The sequence below is a fragment of the Ovis canadensis genome, chromosome 20 (genome assembly GCF_042477335.2).
Source record: "Ovis canadensis isolate MfBH-ARS-UI-01 breed Bighorn chromosome 20, ARS-UI_OviCan_v2, whole genome shotgun sequence".
NCBI classification, from domain to species: domain Eukaryota; kingdom Metazoa; phylum Chordata; class Mammalia; order Artiodactyla; family Bovidae; genus Ovis; species Ovis canadensis.
The window spans coordinates 45782249-45803671 of record NC_091264.1 but is presented as its reverse complement, the minus strand read 5'-3'; the positions used below and the strand labels follow the sequence as shown (position 1 = coordinate 45803671).

Sequence of the window (21423 nt, the reverse complement as noted above, 5' to 3'; positions counted from 1 at the left end):
CAATAAACTGTGGAAAGTTCTGAAAGAGATGGGAATGAATACCAGGCCACCTAACCTGCCTCTTGGGAAATCTGTATGCAGGTCAGGAAGCAACAGTTAGCACTAGACATGGAACAACAGACTGGTTCCAAATAGGAAAAGGAGTACGTCAAGGCTGTATATTCTCACCCTGCTTCTTTAACTTCTATGCAGAGTACATCATGAGAAACGCTGGACTGGAAGAAACAAGCTGGAATTAAGATTGCCGGGAGAAATATCAATCACCTCAGATATGCAGATGACACCACCCTTATGGCAGAAAGTGAAGAGGAATGAAAAAGCCTCTTGATGAAAGTGAAAGAGGAGAGTGAAAAAGTTGACTTAAAGCTCAACATTCAGAAAACGAAGATCATGGCATCTGGTCCCATCACTTTGTGGGCAATAGATGGGGAAACAGTGGAAACAGTGTCAGACTTTATTTTTCTGGGCTCCAAAATCAGTGCAGATGGTGACTGCAGCCATGAAATTAAAAGACGCTTACTCCTTGGAAGAAAAGTTATGACCAACCTAGATAGCATATTCAAAAGCAGAGACATTACTTTGCTGACTAAGGTCTGTCTAGTCAAGACTATGGTTTTTCCTGTTGTCATGTATGGATGTGAGAGTTGGACTGTGAGGAAGGCTGAGAGCCGAAGAACTGATGCTTTTGAACTGTGGTGTTGGAGAAGACTCTTGCTAGTCCCTTGGACTGCAAGGAGATCCAACCAGTCCATTCTGAAGGAGATCAACCCTGGGATCTCTTTGGAAGGAATGATGCTAAAGCTGAAACTCCAGTACTTTGGCCACCTCTTGCGAAGAGTTGACTCATTGGAAAAGACTCTGATGCTGGGAGGGATTGGGGGCAGGAGGAGAAGGGGATGACCGAGGATGAGATGGCTGGATGGCATCACGGACTGGATGGACTTGAGTCTGAATGAATCCCAGGAGATGGTGATGGACAGGGAGGCCTGGCAGGCTGGGATTCATGGGTCGGAAAGAGCCGGACACGACTGAGTGACTGAACTGTTTATTATTTAGTTTTAGAAAGGGGAGTGAAACTTTATTAACTTAATTACTCACTTCTCAAGAGTTTCATTGAGTACCATTAAAACCAAAATGAATATACAATGAATGCAAAATATATCAATTAACTGAATGTATACCCAGAGTCTATCAAGTCTGATGCCTAATTAAGGAAAATAGTTTATACACTTTTTGCTGAATTTTCTTTTTAATAAATGAATTTAAAGAGAGAAGAGTTAAGACAGAAAAAAATTTCCGTAAACCACTAATCCATTTTATTCTCTAGATTACCTCTTCCCTAGTACCTTACTGAATGCTTTGGCCACATCTTTGTTCCGGAGGCTGTATATAAGGGGATTCAGCGTGGGAGTGAGAATGGTGTAGAAGGCTGACACCGTCTTGTCCTGAGTGGCGGATCTATTAGAAGTGGGTCTCATATATATGAACATAGCTGCTCCATAATACATCCCCACAACAATAAGATGTGAAGTACAGGTGGTGAAAGCCTTGTGCCTACCCTCCCCAGAACTCATGCGAATAACAGTTATAATTACACGTGTGTAGGAGATGATGATGAGTGACAGAGGGAGGAGGAGCATTACTACACAACAGATGAAAATAAGTGTTTCAAATGTGGAAGTATCCGTGCAGGAGAGATGTAGGAGTGCTGGGACATCACAGAAGAACTGAGCTATTTTTCGGGATCCACAATAGGAGAAAGACATAGTAGCAGCTACATCAACAATCCCATCAAAGGCACCAAGAATCCATGTAGAGGCAGCCATGAGTCCACAAAGTTTCCAGTTCATGAGACTGGGGTACTGAAGAGGATAGCAAATGGCAACATAGCGGTCATAGGCCATGACAGCCAACAAGAAGCACTCAGCACCAAGGAGAGACACATAGAAAAAGATCTGGGCTTCACATCCTGCTACAGAAATGGACTTCCTGCCAGACAGGTAGCTGTGGGCCATCTTGGGTACAGTGGTGCAGATGAGCATGAGGTCCATGAGGGAGAGCTGGCTGAGGAGGAATTACATGGGGGTGTGGAGCCGCGGGTCCAGGTAGATGAGGAGAACCATGAGAGTGTTTGCCAAGAGCGCCATTGTGAAGATGCCCAGGACCAGAGAGAAGAGAAAGATGTGAGTGGGCGTGTAACTAAAAATTCCCATCAAGATGAACTCAGGGTTGAATGTCTGATTGTCCCGTTCCATGATGAATATTTTCTGTATCTAGAACCACAAGAAGTTATAAACATTACATATCTGGATAATTTATACACTGTCCACTCTATGTGTGGCACTCTGGTAAACCAACATGCATGGTATGTCAGGACTGGGAAAGAATGAACCAAGGCTTTGCAGTGAGGTGGAGTTAACCACACTCAACCTCCACCAACTTGCTCTGACAGGTAATTTCTATATGTTCTCATTTTTCCTTTACATAGTATAAGTAGATTTTTTAAAATATATATTTTTAAATTATTGATGACTTATGGCTGCCCTGGGTCTTTGTTGCTGCACCACAGCTTACTCTAATTGTGGCAAGCCAGAGGTACATTTTGTTGCAGTGAATGGCCTTCTTATTGCAATGGTTTCTCTTGTTGCAGAGCAGGGGTTCTAGGGTACACAGGCTTTAGTAGTTGCAGTGCATGGGCTCAGTAGTTGGGGCTCATGGTCTTTGTTCCCCTGTGGTATGTGGAATCTTCCTGGATCAGGGATAGAACCCATGTCTCCTGCAATGGGAATGTGGATTCTTAACCACTGACCTCCAGGGAAGTCCCAGGAAGAGAGCATTTTTAATGCCATTGCTTATATAGTAAAGTAAGATAACTACAACTAATAACCTGTTATTAGTTGTAGAGATATTATATTTGCATTTATGTAATTTTATTTGTGCACCAAACTTAGAGCACAAATAGGACTACTAGTTATACAGTTATACAAAAAATGACCTTCCAATGCAGAATAATTGGTTAATAATTTCAAGGAATCTATGCATTATGAATAGGCAACTTAGTTGCAGATGAGGAAATGAAAAATCAAAATCATCACTTATGAAGAAAGCAAGATGGATGGAAGGCAGAGGTAAAACAAGCATTTATGTCTCAGTTTGAGACAGGTAGTATCTTAAGACTAGTTTTCACATTCACCAAAATGAAGAAAATTTAAGAAGATATATAAGAAGGTTCAGAAATTATATAACCTGTGAGTCTGCAGAATTCTTAAATCAGTATCTAATGGGACAAAAGAAACAAACAAATGTCTTATATTTCTATCACTATGAGAGTGAGCCAAGACCAGTCTGTTTTGTTTAGGGAAAGAGGAATTGTTTTACAAGAGATGAGACAAAAGCAAAGTAAACAGAGACAGCTTTTTATGTTGTTGAAACATCAAGGAAGAGGAATCCTTCCACACCAATCTCATGACATAATTATTTTGTCACTAAAGGAAAGGTCTTCTCTCATGCTGCCCACTGCTGCCTCAACCCAAAGTGTTTAAAAGATTGGACGGGTTTCATGCTTTTACTCGCAAACGCTGTTGAAGCCAGTTTTCAGTGGTCCTGGTCTAAATGTCTCTAGCTTCTCTAGTTCATCCCCCAAAATTTTTCAGGCAAAGAAGTAACACATTTTTAAACCTCCTCATTCTCATATCTCTTTTGTGTATTTTCATCCTTACCAAGAAGAGGATTTAACTGAAGCTTAAGTCTAACACAAGGACCTAGCAGTTCTTTATTCAACGTTGTGTATCCTTTTTCTCTTAAGGCACTCAGTGTTTTAGATATTTCATATCCAGCCAGAACTGGCCTGCCTTTGCTCTCATCCCTTCATTGGTGAAAGGCCTGTGCAATTCTTTCATTCAGAGACTGCTTTTCTTGTTTATCTCTTTAAGTTGTAAAATATTAAAATTCTATTTCTCTTTTTATTGGATTCATAAGAAATATGAGCATCTACTGTCTCTCATTGTGTTACTTCACCATCATTTCCATAGAAACATTGTCCCTGTTGATAACATTTATTAGAATATATTTTCAAAAGATTGTACTGGTTGTCTATCAATTTAAATACTATAAACCCAGTACAACTTTTGTAATTTTAAGTCTATGTAAATCTTAGGAGCACAAATTACTGTCTTTTTATAGAGATAGGACTGATTTTCTACAGACCTCTGTGCTGAAGGGGTAGCTGAATTGTGAAAGCTGGTTACTTAAGTGGAGCCTGCAAATGAAAAAATTAGATGTAGACATTGTAAGTGGAGAGTTAACCATTAAGATGGACTTGCTGTATACCTAATTAAGGAGAGCTTTACGTAGGGGTGCCAACACCTGAGGAGAAGCCTTAATCTTCTGAGTCAATTTGATTGTTGTCCTAGAGAGAAGTACCAGTTTCACTTGTTTGGCTTCCAGGTATGCTGTCTGCTGCCAACTGCTCTGCATGATGAGTGAGGGTGAGGGAGAACGGTGGTGGGGTGATTGGAACAGCATTCTTTAAACAGATCTTCAGTTAATGTCTTTTCTCAGGGGAATCTTTGTGTGTGATTCAGGACTGCCTCAGTTTCTGGTTTATTTTGTTCATCAGATTTCCATGTGTTTTGATCCTTCCGTGTATCTCTTGTAATATTTAGCTTGCTGACCATCTCTTCCCTCTTAATTATTGTCCTTGTTTATTGCTACATATACTCCTCAGTATTCTTGGGTTTGAGACCTCCTTCCATTTTCTAAACATACCTCTATACCAGCACTTATCAAATTGTATTGTTATCATTATTATATATGTACTTTTGGATACAAAGGTATATGCAATACATGTTCTCACCTCTATGAGATATAAATACATTATTACCAGCCCTTGCCCATTTCTTTATTCTGTCTTCTGAAAATATTTATAACCATAGTTTTTCTTAATTCTTTCATTGTCCATCTCAGTAATCATAAAACACAATTCTGGATTCTTCACTCTTTTTCATTCCCAAAGTCTAGTAGCACAGTCATACAACTTTGTCATAAAAACTTACACTGTCATTCATACAAAAGCATCAGATCTTACACCCATAACCCAAATCCTAATTATCATATGTTGATTGTTACTATACAAGATAATTACCTTTTATTTCTGAAGATTCTTTTATTTCCAGCATATCCTGCACATATATATTACTGGCCATAATTGTATTTCACAAACTCTAGAAACTTCAACTCAGAGTGTTCAAGGATGTACTTGATTTACTAAATAAATTTTAATTTTCCATAGGAAGCTTGTACTTCACTCAAGCCAGCATATTTACTGTTTGTTATATTGAAACAGTATTGAAAACATTGAAATAAGCCAAAAAAGCAGTTGGCATTGCTTTTCATTGTCATACAAAGGCATTATTTAGCTGACTCTCTCAAGAATTACTTAATTCAGGGACTGTACCTGTGTCTGTGTAGATGTTTGTGTACGTATCAGTACATAATGGAAATATGTAGTGTTTCTTCATCTCTTACAAATGTAAGAATTTGTGATCAAGAACTAATCTTTAAAATTTGCTAGGGAGCTTTAAGAAATAACTGATTAAAACATCTCTGCATGGTCACACCTGCAAAACTAATCTTGCAGTAATATTAGTGGCCAAAGAAATTGTGGTTCAATAATTTTCAAGAACATCATAGGCTGTCTTTAGTTATACGAATAGTAACACATATTAATATATAAAACCTAATACACTCAAAATTTTAAATTGTCTTAGTTCAGTCTTTTGTAAATTATTTTGCTTTCTTCCTCACAAAAGAAAATTCCCATCCACATGCTCACAAAATGCTTTCTTCTATGTAATCCTGAATTAAGGGCCCACATGTCAATGATCATCACCAACACTATCATTAAACACTACATGACTATGCATAATTACTTCATTAGAGTACAGAATTGACTGAACTTACCTATATTCCTACTTATAAGAGGAGAATGCTTTCAAAAATAAATTAAATACATATATATATAAAAGGAAGGAACAGAGAAGAGGAACAGAGAAAAACCTCTGTTGAGGAAGATGCCTGGATTAGTTTAAATTGTGAGCAAAAATCAACACTTGTGAGGAAGAAGAACAGAGACGAGGCCACATGGAGAGCACAGATAAAAATTTAGACACAATCAGGGCATACCAAGTATGAACAGATCAATTCTTCTGTGGATGCCAGACTAACTTGTATTTTCCCTTAGTTATAACCCAGGAACACCATCCTCCAGTACAATATAGTAATAAGCCTGCCACAGGACAGGTGGATTTTCATGGTACATAAGCATAATGTAAAGATAGTTAGAAAGTACTCATTTAACACAGTGAATCTCACAGTGTGATCCCCTGACCAAGTACTAGCATCACTATCACCTGGGAACTTGTGGGAAATTCACATTCCCAGGTACCACTCCAGACCTACTGAATCAGAAATATGTCTCAATAAGCCTCCAAGTGATCTGGATGCTGGCTAATGTTTGAGAATCACTGCTGTAGTCTATCTTCCTGCTTCAACGATGATCTTTGTATGGTATTCAATATACAGAAAAGCTAGTACATGGTTGGAAGACAAACTTCTATGTCTGAAAATTTTCTCTGCCTCTCCCAGTATCATTAAATTTCCAATAAAATAAATCCTTTATTTTCTATCCTGTGGATACAATATCCCTGATTTTTCTAGTACCGTTATGTCACGCTTCTCATCAGAGACTTCCACAGGTTCCAAACTATGAGAAAATCCAGTGATAACTATTTATTTTGGGATTCAGGATACTGCAAAAGAGGTTTCCTCTCATTGTTTTTTAATCCCTGAGAATTCTACTCTTTCATCCTCAGACATTTCAAATGTGAGATCTTGGCTAAAGTTACTTCCCTCAAGAAGAATAAGCTTTGTTCTCCAAGGTGTTTCCAACTTTTAAAATTTATTCCTTGATTCCAGCTCTAGAACAACCACATCATCCTCATTAAGTCTGCTTCATTTTAATAAATAATCTGCTCCCCACTCGCTGAACTCAGTCGTATGGTCTCTTCTACTGCTTTTAGAGCAGAGAGCTGAACTGGGACTCAGATCAGACAGAATCTTTGCTCTACTGCCAATAGTGATATTATCAGGAATCTTCTATTTTTTTTAAAACAAAATTCTATAGTAACTAATGTCATTTCTCAGGATTGTTGCAAAGATAATAAAAGATAACATAATGCTTAATTAAAATATATGCACTCAGAAAATATAATAATCATTCAAATATCTTAATCATTGCCATTGTTATACTTTTGGTATTTAATCTCTGTATTAGTCTGTTAGACTGCCATAACAAGGTGCCAAAAACTAGGAGGACTAAACAATCAAAACTTACTGTCTCACAGTTCTGAAAGCTAGAAGGGTCAGATCAAAGAGTCTGCAAATCTGGTTCTTCTGAAGGTTGCAAGGAAGAATCAGTTCAACGCTTCTCATCCAACTTCTGGTGGTCGATGGCAATCTTCGGTATTCCCTGACTTATAGAAAATAACTCTGATGTGTCCTTCATCCTCACATGGCAATCTCACTGTGTCTGTGTCTGTGTCCAAGTTTCCTCTTTTTATAAGGACATAAATTATTTGAATTAATACTTCCCCTAGTGAACTCCTGTTAACTTGGTTACCTCTGTAAGGACCATATCTTCAAATAAGGTCACATTGTGAAGTACAGAGAGTTCAAAATATAAATTTTGAGGCACATGATTCAACCCCTAAAATATATATTAATTTCCATGTTTTATTTTATCCTATCATTTTGTGTAATGATTTATTCTCTAAACTGGAGTATAGGCCACCAAAATGTATTGTCTTACATTTAAAAAATACTATTTTAATAAAACAGAATTGTGCTTTATACAGAGTTGAATATGTGCTTCTTAGAGGGGAAAAAAGTGCTGCTTTAGTGAAATAGATACATGAAAGGATTATCTGAATGAGTTTTAACCTAGTATACATGATAGAACAGTCAAATTATAATAGTGCCTTGTGTTCACCTGCTGCTGCTGCTGCTGCTGTTAAGTCGTGTCAGTCGTGTCCAACTCTGTGCGACCCCATAGATGGCAGCCCACCGAGCTCCTCCGTCCCTGGGATTCTCCAGGCAAGAACACTGGAGTGGGTTGCCATTTCCTTCTCCAATGCATGAAAATGAAAAGTGAAAGTGAAGTCGCTCAGTCGTGCCCAACCCTTCGCGACCCCATGGGCTGCAGCCTACCAGGCTCCTCCGTCCATGTGATTCCCTAGGCAAGAGTACTGGAGTGGGTTGCCATTGCCTTCTCCTGTGTTCACCTGCTGCTGCTGCTAAGTCACTTTAGTCGTGTCTGACTCTGTGCGACCCCATAGACGGCAGCCCACCAGGCTTTCCCGTCCCTGGGATTCTCCAGGCAAGAACACTGGAGTGGGTTGCCATTTCCTTCTCCAATGCAGCAAAGTGAAAGGGAAGTCGCTCAGTCGTGTCCGACCCTTAGCAACCTGATGGACTGCAGCCAACCAGGCTCCTCCGTCCATGGGATTCTCCAGGCACACCCTTTAAAAAGAACCCAAGACATAGTCAAAACTAATATTACTCAAGTTTTAATACGGAATGAATTAAGGTAAGATGGAAATATATCTATTGCTTTGGAAGTATCTAACAGTATAGATTTTCATCCATTTCTGCTTCATTGAAACCCAGAAAGTGCTAGATATTTTGTGATTTAAACTTCTTTTTTCCAACCTACCTTCTGGTTTTTCCCAGGAAAATACAAGAACACTGACTGAGTAAATAAAAAGGCTTAAATCCTAGGTTTGTTTTTTTTTTTCCAAGTTAAATTTCTTTGTCCGCAGGGACTTAGTCCCTTGTCTTTAATTACATTGATGATGTTATCTTCAATTTTTCCCGAGGTTCTCAATGTAAATTTTCTTGTTTCCAAGATAGCTTTGTTTCTTTTTATACCAGGTAGCAGGGGGTGCCCTGTTTCTTTCATCATTTTTAATGTAGATTGCTTGAAATATTCACCTGTCTAATGTCCAGTTTTTAAAATCTTAACAATTTCTCATGCCTCTATCCCAGTGGTTCTCAAATTTAGATACTTATTAGAATCTTTTGAAGAGATTTGAAAATGTTATCTAGACCAGACTTTTCTAAACTCATTAAATTAGAATCTCTTTGGAAGAAGCCAGGCATTGTTATTTTCTGTATGTCCCCAGTTGATTCTATTGTGCAGGCTCTACCCTTTGCAAAGTTAACAATGCCATCTTGGTCCTTGGATTTCACTGTTCTCTATTCTATGGCAAAACTTGTTCAATAAACTTTTTTAGTCCCTCATATTTTTTTGGTCAGTTGACACTTTCAGATTAAACTACTAATAAGCCCAAAACATGCTTGTTCTTCTTTAAACAGTTTCCATATAATGCATAGGCTTGCTGCCAGAGATATTTTACTTTATTATGGCTAAGAAAAGGAGCAGAATTATTTCTTAACTCATCAGCATAGAGCTTGAAATAATTTATGAAATAATGAAGGATTTTCCCTTTTTGTACCACTCTATCATTATTTTTGAGGGAATATTTCAAATGATCAAGAATGACCACTATTGTTTTAAAACAGACATCACTAGTCACTATTGATCTCCTTTTCCTTTTGACAGTAGTTCTTATTTCTCTCTCTTTATGACTTCCTAAAATTTCCTGCTTGACACTAGTCTTTAAAAGCTCAAATGCCTGATACTTATCATCAATTGGACAGTTTGGGAAAATGTGTTAGTTCTTCCAGTCACTAGGAAATGTGGAGTTGTCTCATTTCTTTGAGAAGGACCCATAGAGGGAGCAGTCCAATAAACACTCAGAAGCCCAAGTTAACACTATGAGTAAGGATAGTTGGAGAGCCTCTCCCTACAAGTGACAAATGAAGGATAGATGGAGGCTTACCAAAATTCCACTGACCTGATTGTATTTCCCTCCCCTCCCCAACCTGATTAAGCTACTTCATAGCTGATTCAGAGTACTGACCAAGTTGCTCTGTAACTGGGCTTTGTTACAGAGCCAATGGTGCATACAGGGTCTGTGTTAAATGGAGATGCTCTATTGAGCTTCTCTCCATTTCCAGGGAAAGAATACTTGAAAAGAAGCTCCTTACTCTTTAGTGAATTTGTAGAGACTTAATGTTAAACAATGGAATACAAAAAACACCCCTGTGACCTGAGCTACCCTTTAAGTACTGGTATCATCTGTCCCACTATCCATAAAATCATACCTGCTCAGTAGATTCATTTGTCCATGGAACTATCTCCTACTGTTATTTCTAGTTTTCTGAGAATGGACACCAGAGAGTCTTTGAATTCATTGCAATTATTATTTATAATGACATAGAATATATAGCAACCCAAATATCCATCAATAGGAGTATGCATGAATAAATTGATGGTATATTTATTCAGTGGGATATTGTATAAGTATTTAAATATTCATATGAATAGACTCGACATTATCAAAGTAAGTTAATTTTAGAAAACATAATGTGTGAAACATGCAAGTTGAAGAATTATGTGTAGAGTATAATATCTATTGTATCATATTATGTAATTTTTATGAAGACATACACATTCCACAAAATATAGTAACATTGCTGGTACATTTCATCAAAAATTCAAGTCTGTGATTATGGCAGGAAATGTAAGTGGTTCATGGTATGATGGTGAGGAGTTACACAAAGACCATCAACTCTAGCTGGAATCTCATTTCATTAAAAACAGGAAAAGAAGTAAATTCATCAGGTTAAGATAAACTCTCATATGGGAATGTGCCCATACTTCTTATATCATTCATTTTGTACTATGCATCATTAAAATATTTTAAAATAATAAAGCACTTTTTTAAAATAATAATGCCCCAAATAACAATATATTTCAGTTTTATTGATATTTTCTAATTTGTTATTTAGAGAGTTAGGAAGCTTGATTAGATGATTCAGCTGGTAACTGAGAACTATATAGATTTGCTATTATTGGCTTTTAAAAAGAGAAATATTCTAGTCTGACTCAGTGCATCCAAAGAAGTCTAGTGTAAAATAAGTTGATGAAATAAATAGTCTCTTATGGTCTAGTTATTAAAATGATTATTAGATTATTTTCTATGTAAAATATTCTAGATTCACACAGAAAAAAAAGCACTTTTAATTAAAAATGTACATAAATTTGCAGTGATACGATTTTAACTTTAAACAGTGACACAGTACAGTTCAGTTCAGTCGCTCAGTCGTGTCCAACTCTGTGCGACCCCATGAATCATAGCACGCCAGGCCTCCCTGTCCATCACCATCTCCCGGAGTTCACTCAGACTCGCTTCCATCGAGTCAGTGATGCCATCCAGCCATCTCATCCTCTGTCGTCCCCTTCTCCTCCTGCCCTCAATCCCTCCCAGCATCAGAGTCTTTTCCAATGAGTCAACTCTTCTCATGAGGTGGCCAAAGTACTGGAGTTTCAGCTTTAGAATCATTCCTTCCAAAGAAATCCCAAGGTTGATCTTCAGAATGGACTGGTTGGATCTCCTTGCAGTCCAAGGGACTCTCAAGAGTCTTCTCCAACACCACAGTTCAAAAGCATCAATTCTTCGGCGCTCAGCCTCCTTCACAGTCCAACTCTCACATCCATACATGACTACTGGAAAAACCGTAGCCTTGACTAGACGGACCTTAGTCGGCAAAGTAATGTCTCTGCTTTGGAATATGTTATCTATGTTGGTCACAACTTTTCTTCCAAGGAGTAAGCGTCTTTTAATTTCATGGCTGCAGTCACCATCTGCAGTGATTTTGGAGCCCAGAAAAATAAAGTCTGACACTGTTTCCACTGTTTCCCCATCTATTTCCCATGAAGTGATGGGACTGGATGCCATGATCTTCATTTTCTGAATGTTGAGCTTTAAGCCAACTTTTTCACTCTCCTCTTTCACTTTCATCAAGAGGCTTTTTAGTTCCTCTTCACTTTCTGCCATAAGGGTGGTGTCATCTGCATATCTGAGGTGATTGATATTTCTCCCAGCAATCTTGATTCCAGCTTGTGTTTCTTCCAGTCCAGCGTTTCTCATGATGTACTCTGCATAGAAGTTAAAGAAGCAGGGTGAGAATATACAGCCTTGACTTACTCCTTTTCCTATTTGGAACCAGTCTGTTGTTCCATGTCTAGTGCTAACTGTTGCTTCCTGGCCTGCATACAGGTTTCTCAAGAGGCAGGTTAGGTGGTCTGGTATTCCCATCTCTTTCAGAATTTTCCACAGTTTATTGTGATCCACACAGTCAAAGGCTTTGGCATCGTCAATAAAGCAGAAATAGATGGTTTTCTGGAACTCTCTTGCTTTTTCCATGATCCAGCGGATGTTGGCAGTTTGATCTCTGGTTCCTCTGCCTTTTCTGAAACCTGCTTGAACATCAGGAAGTTCACAGTTCACGTATTGCTGAAGCCTGGCTTGGAGAATTTTGAGCATTACTTTACTAGTGTGTGAGATGAGTGCAATTGTGTGGTAGTCTGAGCATTCTTTGGCATTGCCTTTCTTTGGGATTGGAATGAAAACTGACCTTTTCCAGTCCTGTGGCCACTGCTGAGTTTTTCAAATTTGCTGGCATATTGAGTGCAGCACTTTCACAGCATCATCTTTCAGGATTTGAAATAGCTCTACTGGAATGCCAACAACTCCACTAGCTTTGTTTGTAGTGATGCCTTCTAAGGCCCACTTGACTTCACATTCCAGGATGTCTGCCTCTAGATTAGTGATCACACCATTGTGGTTATCAGGGTTGTGAAGATCTTTTTTGTACAGTTCTTCTGTGTATTCTTGCCACCTCTTCTTAATATCTTCTGCTTCTGTTAGGTCCATACCATTTCTTTCCTTTATCGAGCCCATCTTTGCATGAAATGTTCCCTTGGTATCTCTAATTTTCTTGACGAGATCTCTAGTCTTTCCCATTCTGTTGTTTCCCTCTATTTCTTTGCATTGATCGCTGAAGCAGGCTTCTTATCTCTTCTTGCTATTCTTTGGAACTCTGCATTCAGATGCTTATATCTTTCCTTTTCTCCTTTGCTTTTCACTTCTCTTCTTTTCTCAGCTATTTGTAAGGCTTCCCCAGACAGCCATTTTTGCTTTTTTGCATTTCTTTTCCATGGGGATGGTCTTGATCCCTGTCTCCTGTACAATGTCACGAACCTCATTCCACTCGATCTATCAGATCTAGGTCCTTAAATCTATTTCTCACTTCCACTGCATAATCATAAGGGATTTGATTTAGGTCATACCCGAATGGTCTAGCGGTTTTCCCTACTTTCTTCAATTTCAGTCTGAATTTGGTAATAAGGAGTTCATGATCTGAGCCACAGTCAGCTCCTGGTCTTGTTTTTGTTGACTGTATAGAGCTTCTCCATCTTCGGCTGCAAAGAATATAATCAATCTCATTTCAGTGTTGACCATCTGGTGATGACCATGTGTAGAGTCTTCTCTTGTGTTGTTGGAAGAGGGTGTTTGCTATGACCAGTGCATTTTCTTGGCAAAACTCTATTAGTCTTTGCCCTGCTTCATTCCACATTCCAAGGCCAAATTTGCCTATTACTCCAGGTGTTTCTCAACTTCCTACTTTTTTTTTTTTTTACCTGAGAAACAGATAATCTTTAATTTCTGTAAACTAGGTTCATAAAAAATACCTTATTAAGAACAAACCACCATAGGGAAGATTTATTTTTAAACAAACTATCACGGAATTTGTTCATGGATAGCATGTGTATGTACATGAATGGTCTTATGTTTTTAAATTTAAACGTCTTGTGATACATAAATCTATGCAATACTATAGTTTAAAACTGAAATCTCCTGGTTGTTTAAGTTTTCAGTTTAAAGATAAGACCAAAATAGAAAACCTGAAAGAATCAAAGAATATACCTATAATTCTAATGTAGCATCAACAAACCAAGTATTATTCTTTCGAGTATTAATGGACTATATTGAAACAAGGTAAAATCTAATAGTCTTGTTCTGTCCTTACTTTGAAATGTTGCCACTGAAATCAATTATAGATGTGTATTCTGAAAGATGCAACTATAAAGGCTGCAAGCTCAAAACTACTCAAAATTAAATTTATGGAATAACTAGAAAATAGGCTGATTTGGAATCTGTGCATAGTTTTATAATACTAATTAGTAACAGTTCTTTAAAGACCTAGAAAGCTGTTGCTTTCATATAAATAAGAAGTTTTAAAACCAACTCTCTTGAGTGCTTTCAATTATCACATAAAGCCATGACCCAAATAATTTCAAATGATCACAGATGTTTAGGCAACACTTCTCATGTGTTAGTACTTTTAATGTTGTGCACATCAAATTATAGGAAAAAGACAACTATAAACAAGACACAGCCCCTCCACTTCCATGAACAGCACACGGCATTACAGTAAGCCAAGTTTATATTCAACCATCAAATGCGGTTCTCCCATTAGTTCACTTTGTGATGGGTCATTAAGAATATCTTCAAATCCAATAGTCTCATCATTACCCCTCAAAATATCCAGTGAAAGGTTTGAGCTTGGAAGAAATGGAAGACACTGAACCTGCTGCACTGCCTTGAATTCCATCTGCAGTTTTAGTGGTGCAAAAAGACCCTGGATGTTTCTCAATATGGAGAAGTTCATCTTATCTTGGTTGAGCTGGAGATTTTTTTCTGATAATTGAAGAGGATGACTGGGTAGAAGTTCATTTTTCACACAAGAGAAACCTTTTCGAAGAAGATCATGACTTTCAAAAGGACCACTTGCCGACAGCTCAGTAACTGGAATACTGTCCTTTAGCTGAGATCCAAATCCTCTGGCATTCATCTTCGACTCGCTCGGGCGTACAGACGCTCTCCTCTTGATGGTCAACCGGCCCCGCCCTCGACTTCCTACTTTTGCATTCCAGTCCCCTATAATGAAAAGGACATCTCTCTTGGGTGGTAGTTCTAAAAGGTCTTGTAGGTCTTCATAGAACCGTTCAACTTCAGCTTCCTCAGCGTTACTGGTTGGGGCATAGACATGGATTACCGTGATATTGAGTGGTTTGCCTTGGAAACGAACAGAGATCATTCTGTTGTTTTTGAGACTGCATCCAAGTACTGCATTTCGGACTCTTCTGTTGACCATGATGGTTACTCCATTTCTTCTGAGGGATTCACAAGGTAACATTTATATCACATCTGTAAGGTAAGGGAGTTAGAGAAGGCAAGGTTCAGAAAAAGAAGGAGACTGGCAGTTTACTGGAACAGATCACCTTTAAAAATGAGGCGAGAAGGGGCAGCAGTCAGATTAGCGAGCTGCTGCGCTTATGGCAACCCACTCCAGTGTTCTTGCCTGGAGAATCCCAGGGACGGGGGAGCCTGGTGGGCTGCCGTCTATGGGGTCGCACAAAGTCGGACATGACTGAAGTGACTTAGCAGCAGCAGCCCTTATCCAAGAGTAAGTATGTATAGGCATGTATGTGGAAAGTTACTGTTTTAAGGGGGCCTGTTCTCCAAGGTTGTTTGGAGTAGTTATCTCTTAAATGGCTGGGGCAAAGAATTTTGAAGCTCTACCAGAGGCTGGACTGACTGGGAGCTGGGTGTAATCAACCTTAATGTCCATTTTCTTTTCTTTGGGTGAGAGAGTTCTTTGTTTTACATAGAAAGGTGGGGAAGACCTAGAGGGGAATTTTAATTCCAGGCTATTTTGAGCCCTGTAACTTTCCTTCAACAACAGCCTTAGCACATGCTCTACTATTATATTAATTAGCATGCAATGTTTATATGCTAACTGGTTTCCCAAGTGTATTTATTACCCTTAGATTTATTTCTCTGTCAAATGTCACCAAAGTAACCAAACAATTCTGTCCTTTTTGAGTTTGCTAATCAGGACAGCTTCTACCTTTCACTAGTTGTCACTTTGCTCTTCAGTCCAAGAAACCATATAAAGCTTTATACTTTTCCAATTAGGTAGCTATTTAATCGGGGTCTTCAACTTTGCATGCTCATTAAAATTTTTCAGCCCCCACAAGACACTTCATTTAGCGAGTCCCTGAATAATTTCTAAGAATAGTACCTCTCTCTTGAACTTGAAGCAGAGAACTGAAGTTGCTAGTGATCACCTGTCTGAAATGGTGTTCCACTCCAAATGATATCGGAGAACATCAGAAAACTCAGAATAAATTTTAGATTATATGGAAACATCTTGAAACCTATAAGATTTGTCATATATGTTACAAATCTGATTATGAAAGACATAGCTGGAAATGACTCTATACAACCTCATTCAATAGACAGGTAAATTTACAAGTTCAAATACAATTCTTTAAGCAATATTATATTGGATCAGAAAAAAAGTGACCCCTATAGAAACAACCATGTTTAATTATGTTAGACTGTGTTGACGTCCTCTCTAACTTTGAATGCTGGTATGGTAAGTTTCCTAAATTTTAAAGCTGTCTTTGATGTTTCCTAAATTTTCAAGCTATCATCATAAATCTGTGACTTTGATAAAAACCGCTTCATATCTCTGGATCTCGACAACTACACCTGATTAGTGATGGGATATAGAGGTCTTTTTCAGCTTTACTGTGTCATAGTGAGGAAATAGTCACTTTAAAGTTAGCTTAATGGATTCTGAACATTCTAAAGCTTGCATATTTGTTTAACCTCAGTGAGGAGATGACAGTATTTATGCCAACCCTCAAGATCACAGGTGAACTGTACAGGGCCTACCACCACCCACCCTCAGATCAGAGTAGCCTGGAAGAAATTATTTCAGAAGCCACTGTCAAATAAATACACATTTATGACTTCCATAATATGAGCCCCCTCCATTATCTCAATTTAATTGTCATGGAGTTGGATTAAAGTGCATGCTAGGGAAAAAAACTGTCATATAACATAATAGCTGGCCAAGGTGTCTCTCTCCCCTTTCCTGATTATGTTCATGGATAACTTCAGCCCTGTACACTTACGTCTCCTGGTGAGGAACCCCTATAAGCCAGAAGGGGAGGAGAGAGAAAGCATTCCCTGAAAATTTAGAGGCACACTTGGTCTAAACCGTCCACCTAACATCCTCTCTAGAAAGAACTGTTTACTGGCAGAATCTATTGTCCCTCACTAAAAATACTGAAAAGGAGATATTTAACCCTTTCCCCATTCACACTAGGGTTCTCTGTAGTCTCACCATAGCCCAATACACGTCCTTATTAGTAACCTACTAGTACCAGCACTCCTGCCCAGGGAGTGGAACAGACAGAAGCAGGTAAGTAGGGATTGAGCTACTCTGGGGCAAATATTCTCCCATGTTTATTCCTTTTTCTTGGAAACCTGGATATATTTCCTATCTGGGTCTGTAACTATCCAGATACTTGACTCCACATAGGTTTTCAGTGAAACAGTGGTGGCCCTCAGCTTATTCATTGTGGGTTCCACTGACTACACCCAGCAGAGTATCCATACCTTTTGGTACAAATAAATGTTCATTTAGAATCTGCCACGTAGGAGACATGGGTTGGATCCCTAGGCCTGGAAGATCCCCTGGAGGGATCACAAAGAGAATGTCCAAGCATGGCAACCTGCTCCAGTATACTTGATGGGAAATTCTCACAGAAGAGGAGCTTGGTGGTTATGGTCCAAGGGGTTGCAAAGAGACAGATATAACTGAAGTGACTCAGCATGATTCATGATTAGAATCTGTAGGGTCAGCCAGAGTTTCTCTTTGATGACGGTGATGAAGCGGTATGTCCTGAAACTGATTATTGGACCAGAAACGCACTTAATGACGTCCTTCTTGGGGCCTATTGCCTTTTTTCGTCGTGAAGGTGGTCAGAGAGTTTGTACAACTCAGCTCATCACTCATCATTTTAATACGTACCAGATAGAGTTTCACCCAATAATGTTAGCTACCATTATGTGAAATTAGATATGAAATAAATAGTGCCACCACCCTCTTCTCCATTTATTCTTCTTAAGATATGGATTCCAATAACTCTTGCAGAGTACTGAGTGCCTTTAGTATATGCAGCCAAGCCAACTTCCATTTGAATATACATAGCTGATTTAGCATCTCATTGATACATAATTTAAACCTTTGTTTACATGTATACAAGGTCCAAATATTTCTGTGGTTTTCAGAAATGAAGAGTATGATAACACTGTGCTCACATGAACAAAATTTACAGGTTGTAGTAGCCACTTCACATATAAGCAGAAATTAATTATTATGATACTTTTTCTAAGGCAAAACAAACCTCCATGAAGTCAATATAAAAAAATTAAAACTATAGTATGTTTTTCATTAATAGTATATGATATCTCAGAAAGGTATATATAAAAAAAGAGAAACAGATGAAAGAAAGAAGAAAGTTTAAAAGACTTATTTTGATCATGTGACCTTATAGCTTCAATCAGGAAAGATCTCATGTCAAGAATTCTATTTTTGCATTGTCCTTCTTTGTATCTTGGGGAAAAATTCTACAATTCCTTAAATATTAAGGAAAGAACTGTGAAATATTTCTATCTTTCAAAATTAAAAAATATTTAAAGATATTTCATGTAGGTGTCATCATTTCTGTGATACTCAATGATACTCATCACATTCTTGGAAAACTCAACAGTCCCCTTTTCCATTTATTTGTCAGTTTCAGTGTGGCACCCCACTCCAGTACTCTTGCCAGGAAAATCCCATGGATGGAGGAGCCTGGAAGGCTGCAGTCCATGGGGTCGCTGAGGGTCAGACATGACTGAGCGACTTCACTTTCACTTTCAACTTTCATGCGTTGGAGAAGGAAATGGCAACCCACTCCAGTGTTCTTGCCTGGAGAATCCCAGGGACAGGGGAGCCTGGTGGGCTGCCGTCTCTGGGGTCACACAGAGTTGGACACGACTGAAGTGACTTAGCAGTTCAGTGTTTTAAAGTGGTCAATTAAGGGCTGTAATAAAAGTACATATCTAATCATAAGACTCATAACTCCACCCTCATGTAAATGAACCCAAGACATTTCCCCCCCTACTTTTTAAGTAAAGTAATTACCAGTGTCTTATTTTTAGATATATCTTTTTATAGCAACTCCAAATAACAGGTTTAGATTAAAGAAGTATATGCAAGTTCTATGAATGATATCCCAATCTTTATAAGGTTTATCCAATTTCCCAGGTAGAACCAATGTCATAGAAATCTGGTCTTCTTTGGGTACAAAAGTGTTTTACTTTGAGTGCTGTTACCTGTCCCAAGATGAGATTCTACTGGATTTGAGTATATTCCTTTGGGAAGACCATGTACATTGTGCCAGAATGGGGGATGGGGTTTCCACCAAGGCTATCAGAGACCAGCCAACATTTTCATTCAGTTACCATCCATGTTCATCAGGAAAACAAAGAAAAAAGTAGGCAGCTTCTGTGACAATAATATTATTACACCTTCACTGCAATAACTACTAAATTCGTGGAAACTTTTCTACACACATTCAAAGGGTAATGTTCTGATATGAAGAATAACAGTATTCCCATCATGGTTCAGTACATAAATATGATATAGATCATAATTTCTGGGTAGGACTCACAGCTCTGGGATTTCATTATACCATAGTGGATTTTTAGGATACCAAAAAAACCCTATAAAATATAGGTTGATGATACTACATCATCTGTCAAAACTCTGGAAATAAGTGGTTCCGCTATAAGACATCTTCAGATATACAAATACTCAGCGTATTAGAGAAGTCAAACAAAAGAAAAAAGTCTTTTTGGCCAAAATAAGTGGTATTTATTATAAAATAAGATTTTGGTAAATGAGCAAATATCCATGACTCTCTGGTTGGGCCATATTTTGAAAGAACTAATGACAAAATGAAATAGATGAGTGTGGTATTTAACTCAGTACATAAATTATTGAATAAGAATTTCAATAAGAATCTGGTTTTTGAAAATAAGGGAAAGCATTTAAAACAGTTTTATTTATTTTTAGTTCTATAAATAGGAGTATATCTGTTTATTGACTTAATTATTCACTTCTCAGGAACTTCACTGAGTATATTTAAAACCAAAATGAATATTCAATGAATGCAAAATATATCAATAAACTAAATGTGTACCGAGTTTATTAACTGTGATGACTATTTTAGAAAAAGTGTACATTTGTACATGTTGCTAAATCTTATTTTTAAATAAATGAACTTGCCAGAGAAAGACAGGAGTTATGGAAGAAAAAAAATCCCTGCAACCATTATCCAATTTGTTCTCTAAATTTCCACTTCCCTAGTACCTTACTGAATGCTTTGGCCACATCTTTGTTTCGGAGGCTGTATATAAGGGGATTCAGCATGGGAGTGAGAATGGTGTAGAAGGTCGATACCATTTTATCCTGGGTTGGGGATCGATTAGAATTGGGTCTCATATATATGAACATAGCTGCTCCATAATACATCCCCACAACAATAAGATGTGAAGTACAGGTGGTGAAAGCCTTGTGCCGACCCTCCCCAGAACTCATGCGAATAACAGTTATAATTACACGTGTGTAGGAGATGATGATGAGTGACAGAGGGAGGAGGAGCATTACTACACAACAGATGAAAATAAGTGTTTCAAATGTGGAAGTATCCGTGCAGGAGAGATGTAGGAGTGCTGGGACATCACAGAAGAACTGAGCTATTTTTCGGGATCCACAATAGGAGAAAGACATAGTAGCAGCTACATCAACAATCCCATCAAAGGCACCAAGAATCCATGTAGAGGCAGCCATGAGTCCACAAAGTTTCCAGTTCATGAGACTGGGGTACTGAAGAGGATAGCAAATGGCAACATAGCGGTCATAGGCCATGACAGCCAACAAGAAGCACTCAGCACCAAGGAGAGACACATAGAGGAATATTTGGGCTTCACATCCTGCTACAGAAATGGACTTCCTGCCAGACAGGTAGCTGTGGGCCATCTTGGGTACAGTGGTGCAGATGAGCATGAGGTCCATGAGGGAGAGCTGGCTGAGGAGGAAGTACATGGGGGTGTGGAGCCGCGGGTCCAGGTAGATGAGGAGAACCATGAGAGTGTTTGCCAAGAGCGCCATTGTGAAGATGCCCAGGACCAGAGAGAAGAGAAAGATGTGAGTGGGCGTGTAACTAAAAATTCCCATCAAGATGAAGTCAGGGTTGAATATCTGATTCCCCCACTCCATAAAAAATGTCTTCTTTATCTAGAAGCACAAGAAGTCACAAACGTTAACTATCCAGGTTATTATTTATTCATCATCCACTCTACGTGTGGTACACTGGTAAACCAACATACATGATATGGTCAGGCCTGAAAAAGAATGAGCAGAGGCTTTGCAGTCAGGTGGCATTAATCACACTCAAGCTCCACCACTGCCAACCTACATGTCCTCTGA

The 21423-nt window shown here is 38.5% G+C and overlaps 1 protein-coding gene and 2 pseudogenes across 1 annotated transcript; all 3 read right to left on the bottom strand.

Annotated features, from left to right (window-relative positions):
- Positions 1–1328: 1328 nt before the first annotated feature.
- LOC138425199 (olfactory receptor 2M3-like) lies at positions 1329–2255 on the bottom strand (annotated as a pseudogene).
- Positions 2256–14351: 12096 nt separating this feature from the next.
- Positions 14352–14909, bottom strand: LOC138929795 (proteasome maturation protein pseudogene; annotated as a pseudogene).
- Positions 14910–20265: 5356 nt separating this feature from the next.
- LOC138425195 (olfactory receptor 2M3-like) lies at positions 20266–21213 on the bottom strand. The gene has a single exon (XM_069562783.1). It carries the CDS (start codon positions 21211–21213, stop codon positions 20266–20268), a length of 948 nt encoding a protein of 315 aa, XP_069418884.1.
- Positions 21214–21423: the final 210 nt, after the last annotated feature.